General features: G+C 37.2%; 1 protein-coding gene across 1 annotated transcript; it reads right to left on the bottom strand.

The window, feature by feature from the left end:
• On the bottom strand, positions 1–6,384 carry LOC125815330 (uncharacterized). Its single transcript, XM_049494779.1, has 6 exons — positions 6,226–6,384; positions 4,849–5,006; positions 4,694–4,752; positions 2,844–4,580; positions 1,364–1,520; positions 1–887 (listed from the first exon to the last, which is right to left on the bottom strand). Exons 2-6 carry the CDS (start codon positions 4,949–4,951, stop codon positions 220–222), a joined length of 2,724 nt encoding a protein of 907 aa, XP_049350736.1. The 5' UTR covers positions 4,952–5,006; positions 6,226–6,384; the 3' UTR covers positions 1–219.
• Positions 6,385–6,623: the final 239 nt, after the last annotated feature.

Here is a 6,623-nt window from a genome sequence, read left to right as displayed (position 1 = left end):
TTTTCATCGCGCATTCGCGTTCAAAGGATAATGCACCATATCATCCTATCATGGAGACCATGATACTATCTAAGAACATAAAATATGAACAATCACTTGATCCACTGATCTCTTTGCTTAAATTAAGATGAGCAATAAAGAACAATGCACAAGGAAACTCTAAAGTAGCAAAGCTAAAGTATAAAACTTCATGTTGATTAAAGCCAGAAGAGGACTCATTCACATTAGGTCACCGATCAATTCATCCATCAAAGATGAAAGGATCTCCTTCTCAATGTCAACACCCTCTTCGTAGGCATCAAAGATAAAATCGGTCCACTTCCCGTATTGAGTGCTCATGTCCTTGTCAACAATCTCATCCACCATCAACTCTTCCATGCTTGTCCAGCTAGCAATCTCTCTATACACTTCTTCTGCTAACCACTCCTTTCTTTGGACCAATGTTGTCCACTTTGCCCAAGCTTCAACACCTCTGCCAAAACTCAGTTTGCATCTGAGTTCCAGGCATTCGACTACCGAATAGAACAAAACTCTTCTCCGAATCTTCAGCTGCTCCTCTGCATTTTTGTTGGTTCCAGCCTTCTGATTCTCCAACTTGTCAAAGAGATCAAGAGCAATAATGCTCTGAACCTCACCCAACAAGAATTCTTCCATTACCAAGTCTGAGCTTCTAATTATATCTCTGATATAATTAAACTCCCAGTAAGGTGATTCATTGAAATTTGTGGAAGTCGATGTAGCAGTTGAATCCTTTTCACCTGCATCGGCAAGAGAAACGGAAGAGGCTGAGTCCAACAACTCTGCATCACCTTCCACCAAATGGGTCCTCATGTAGGTTTTCCAATTCATCATTTCGTGAGATCCATCAGACAGACGATACTTGCTCCCTGAATCATAAGTTTCATCCGTCACGTTTTAATTGATATTTTTTCAGGGAAAAATGGAAGTATGCTGGTAATTACCACTGAATAGTTTTAGCAAAAAAGAGACTGCAAATAGGACAAGTAATTCCACCTGAAGAGCAGGAAGATCATTTTTGTTTATGGAATTGAGAAAAGAGAACTTTACCAAAATTTATCTGATCATGAGCAAATTATATAAAATAATCTTATCCCAAACTATAGCTCTAATAAATGTAACCTTAAGGTAATCCTTTGTTTCCCAAATTGTTTTCCTGTTTTCCATTTTCATCCATCTAACAAGCTTGGGCATTTAGCCTAAAGTGGCAAAGTTTCTACTTTTTAGATTAAAATATAATACGAAACGCCTTCTTACAGAGAGTCAAAATAAAACAACAGAAATATCATCACAATCTTAAATAGGATGGAAACAAAAGGAGGAAACTAAATATCAGTATTATTACCATCAGTGGCTAAACTTCTGTAGCTATCCAAAGAGTTGCAACTGCCTCCTGAGATAGAAGGTTCCATACTTGAGGCCAGACTAGTGCAAGGGAGACTAAATTCTCCTTCACACGTAAATCTGCTGGCAGTTTTAGGATTTTCTACCCTATTTGGACCCTGAAATTGATGCAGATAAGATCAGCCTGGTACATCATACTGTTTTTTTCCTTTTCTAAGAAAAAGCAGTACAGTAATAATACAGAAATAGGATAACAAACATATGCAATAACACCTCAATCCTGAATTAGTTGGTTTTGCAGATAAATTCTCAACATCAATTTTATTCCATCTTCGTCCATTTTTTTCCAATACTTTATAATTTGTACAATGGGACAAACTAGGGATACTAAAACTAGGAATTATCTAAACCTCACACTTGCCCCTACATGACATATAATCTCTATAACCAAGCTGAAATGCACTTTGTCAGATATCAGACGTAATGCAAGCCTACCAACAATTACTAAACCTTAATTCCAACTAAATGTATAGTGTATATATGGATATTCTGCTTCCATTGTCTTGTTCTTTGCTAAGTTCACATGGATTTAGTTTATCAAAGAAAAGGTCTGCATGGATTCCAAAACATTTTAGAATCATATCATCAGAAGTAACAAAATTTATAAGACTGCAATGCTTTTTATAAATCTAAATCTGGCATTCAGTGGTTTCAACTAAACAAAAGAAAAAGAAAGGAGACGGGGGACCCCAGACCTCTTTGGCTTACAGTAGGGAAAGCCTTTTATATGTCTACAGGTACTCTTTTTGTCATCTATAGGATTGAGAAATCAAAGGTAAAAATGATGACTTCGAAAATCATTTCAGAACCCCAAGTTACCAGTTTAAAAAAATAAATCATTTCAGAACCCTTAAATGACTAGTCAAATAAGAAGAAACAAAAAAACACCAAAATTATTTTCACAGCCTCCTGTTGAGCTTGACTGCTATTTCACATAATAAACTACACGACTTAGCAAAAGAAATAAAAACACCCAAAGTTATTTACTTGGATTTCGGCACAGTAAGGAAGCTGGACAGTTCAACTTCGAAGAATTCCTAACCCTAGCCGTTATTCATGCAAAGTGGTCATGACACATTTTCACATTTGGGTACCTGTTAGCCATACACGCATTTATCATGTTGATGTACCTCCTAAGCACCTGACCTCACCCACAATTCATAAGTAATTTCCTAAATGATACATGACTTGGAGATCCTCTATTTCTTTTCACCGAGGAACAGGTATATGCGCACTTTCATACACTGACAAAAATGTGGTATGCTATGTCAAAAAGTTTCTTACACATATGATCATCATCTACATTCCAATTTCTCATTGCTTTACCTGTTCCTATTTTTTATCTGAGAGTTCGTTTGGGGGTCGGTTGGTGTTTTAGTCATAAAAATGGCATTTTGAAGCTAAGGGAATTTCAGAAATACCTGCCACATCTGAGTTTCAGTAAGCCGGAGGTCATCAACAGAAGAGTGACCATGGTCACCTGCTTTTTCATTAAGCAAATCAACTTGAGGTCTCCTCCCATGTGCTACAATGGACACACTATCTTCAAAAGTACTGGCAGAAATAGAAGCAGTCCCCGTTTTGATGAAATCTTCACAAGATGGTCTGACTTTAGAAGTTAATTCTTTAATCTTTTGTTCTAAGAGAATACCTAAATCATCACCACCAATGGGAAAAGAAGGCATTGTTGATGTCCTTGAATCAGACTGATCATCATAAGAACCAGGAAAGAGACACAAAGCATTGTTCTTTTCCAAAACATGACTTGATGATGTGGGGCCAGTCATTGATTTTTTGATGGGTGAGGTGAAAGTAAATGACACCACATCACTCCCATTTTTCCTGTCAGCTGCTTCCCAATTGGAGCATCCTTCAATAGCTAAGTTACATTTTATAGACCTCTCATCTTTACTCTTCATCATATTGTCAGCACCACATCCATCAGAACCAATATCGACATTGACTGACTGTTTCTTTCCAGTAAAGGACCTCACTCTGGAGTCCCTAGATGATGAAAGGTCCTTTCCAACGTCAGTTTCTACAATACTTGCAATTCCGGTAGCAGTTGTGGTATTTACAACAATTCTACTTACAGTCTTGGTTGACCTAGACATGTTACCAGTAGATGATAATTTTTTCTCTTTTTGGTAGGGAGCTGAAGTTTTCGAACTCTCCCCGTCTTTATTAGATGCAGAGTTCTGCTTCTGGTTGTTCTGCCTGAGCACATCAGAAGGCCGGTTGAGTGAATTTTTCCTTTCCCCCCCTTTTACACTTGGCCGCCTCCGACCAGACTTAGACTCATTCTGTTCTTTCTGGTTCAATGGGTTCTTACTAGAAGTAGATTCCTTCCCCTCTCTTTTCTGAACATTGGTCTTTGCCTGAACTGCTAGTGAAACTGACTTCTCCTTCCCCTTGTTTTGGGATATATCTCTTCTTGATACCTCAGAAACCCTCAATTGACGCATATTATCTGATTGAACCTGGACTCTTTCGCAGGGTTGTCTTCTGACGTTTTTTACAGAATTTTGTTCTTTTGGCCTGTGCAGTGCTTCATAAATACTAGACTGTCTCTGAACAGCCTCTATTTGATCTCTCAAGTCCCGTATTCTCAAAGGGGCAGAGGAAGACCCAGAAGATTGCACCTTTTCTCTGGCAGCGGGTCGAGGACTCTGCTGGTATATTTTAGCAGCTGCCTCTATTATGTAAGCTGCATTCTTAGGAGGGATGAACCCAGGACTCTTGATAGGAGATAACAATCTGGGTTGAGTAACTGCAATAGGTTTAGCTGATTTTAGAGGCAATACCTCACTTTGAAACCTCTCGATGGGCCGGCTCTGCACCTTCTGCAGCCCTACTTCGACAGGGTTTCTCTTAAATCCATCCAATTTATTTCGCATGTTACCATCGACTATCATATGATGTTCATTCTGGAAATCAGCTATAAAACTTAGGTATGGAGAATCTCTGAAGGAGTGACAATCAGAGGATGAGTTAAAATAGGGATCAGACTCTTTTGAAGTTGGCAAAGAATCCAATCCCATAAGACGTGCAACAACCCCAGGTGCTTTTTGACCATAGCTTTCATCCTCAGCTACTGATGAAGCGCTATAGAAATCATAGTTCTGCTTGGAGTTGGAACCAAGACTATGATCATGAGCCTTCAATAATATACAGATTATCAAAATGACAGACCAAAAGATATGATAAACAGTCATAGAGATAATGTCTTGAATTATTTGAGAGGAGATAGCAGAGAAAGGTAACTAGTTACCTGCTGAAGTCTTAAATTGGCTGATCCATTGGCATTTTCTTTTCCTTGTTTAGAGTTTTCTACAGGAACATGGGATAACAAAATATTCATCAATAAGCATCAGTTACAAGAAAAGTGGCCTTCAACTGCCAACTGGCAAGGAGAAAAGGAGTTACCAGGTAGTTCAGACTTGTTAGAGAAAAGCTTCTTCCGAGATTTGATATTCCAATCAAATAGCTGAAGAAAGCCTCCCTTTGAAGTTCTCTTTTCAACCTCCATTTTCTCATTTAATAGAACAATGCTCCCATGTGGATGTATCAACAAACAAAATCAGACAAAAATCTGTTGTCAAGAATGGAAATTTTCAAGGCATCAGGTCCCAGATGTTCTACAAAGAATGAAGTAAACAAGTAATCAGAGGAAACAAAGACTTTGCAACCAACTTCACACAACTTCCATTTAAGAGTGTGTTTAGAATGGAGAAGAATGTTTTCCATAGAAAATTCTCTGTGATATCTGGTTGGGCATAAAAGTAGGTAACATATACAAATTGTATACGGTTACAAAAGGGTATACTTGTAGTATTCTTGTACTTTTGAGTACTAAGAGTTGACATCCATATCTACATGTTGATTATTGTTGAAATTATATGATATAAGGTGTTATTTGGTTTACAATTTAGTTACACATGGATTATAATACATGTTTGTTTATGCGGAGAATGATAATGTTGGAATTGATGCCCGGGAATGTAAGTCTAGTGGTGATAGTGCAACACATAATGTGTTGGTTAGGCACATGTTCACACCTTAAAGCAGGTAAAATCCTAGTATTCAAGCAGAGAAGGATAGAGGAGCGGGCCATTATCTATCAAGATTCGAACTATGCGCCACTGGCCCTTGCAGATTTCTCAATTATCAATTACCAAAAGATAATAATAACCTAGGAATTGTCATGCGATAAATAATAAACAAGCAGTGTTCTGTAGGAATTGTCTATATTTATTTGTCCACATCCTGTGTAATTAATAACACAAATTCTCATATAGACAATATATGTATTAGTAACCGTTGCATAAGTAATATACTAAATTCTATATCAGGGTTAGAACATCCTTATCCCATCAACCAAACAACCCGTAATGGCTAAGAGGTTGATATTCATAAAGGAAATATTCTCAATAGCAACGGAATTCATTTCCTCTTTTCTCGCTTACAATTTCACAGAGGAAATTATTTTTCAGGAAAGCATAATCCTCCATAACAAACACACACAGCATTTCGAGAAACCAGCTAAAAGATGCAATTATCACAAAGCTGAAACCTAACTCTTTCTAACCAGCACTACTTCATTTGAGCAAATGGAAGATTCTCGAAGATCCCACAATTAAATTTCTACATCAAAGTAAACATGTAAACCCATATATGTAAAAGCATTTTGTTAAAGCAGCCAAAAACACCCCGAATCTTGTGCTAAATAGAAACAAAATTAATCAAATAACAATGAGGAACAAATACAAAAAACTCGGAACAATCCAGTAACAAACTCACCAGTGAATCTTCAAATTAGTCAAATCGCACATTGTTTCCACCATCAAAGAAGATAAAAAGTAAGATCTGAACTGTAGTTGAAGCAACAAACAAACCTAGGGTTTTCAAAACAAATAAACGATCGATGAGATGGTGGAGAAAAGGTAAATGAAGAGCTGAGAGGAAAATGTATGCTACTGTGTGTGTGTGTGTGTGTGTGAGAGAGAGAGAGAGAGAGAGGGGAGTGAATTTGAAATTAAAAGAGGAAGGTGAGAAGTGAAGAGTTAAAAGAAAGAAAATGAGACTGAAGAGACAAGGAAATTCTCTTTTTTCGAATCCTCCAATTGAATTATTTCACCTCTTTTTTAATGTAACAAACTTAATAAATACATATAACATAATCAAATAAACAAAACTATACT

Source organism: Solanum verrucosum, unplaced genomic scaffold (assembly GCF_900185275.1).
Source record: "Solanum verrucosum unplaced genomic scaffold, falcon-dt-bn FXZP01000261.1, whole genome shotgun sequence".
Classification (NCBI taxonomy): Eukaryota; Viridiplantae; Streptophyta; class Magnoliopsida; order Solanales; family Solanaceae; genus Solanum; species Solanum verrucosum.
The sequence above is the reverse complement of the archived record's forward strand: the minus strand, read 5'-3'. Positions and strand labels throughout refer to the sequence as shown.

Excerpts from the sequence above, each read along its gene's own strand:
- LOC125815330 (XM_049494779.1), bottom strand. The coding sequence starts at position 4,951 with ATGGAGGTTGAAAAGAGAACTTCAAAGGGAGGCTTTCTTCAGCTATTT. Across the intron at positions 4,753-4,848 it reads TAACAAGTCTGAACTACCTG|AAAACTCTAAACAAGGAAAA; the intron begins GTAACTCCTTTT and ends ATGTTCCTGTAG. Across the intron at positions 888-1,363 it reads CAGAAGTTTAGCCACTGATG|GGAGCAAGTATCGTCTGTCT; the intron begins GTAATAATACTG and ends CTTATGATTCAG.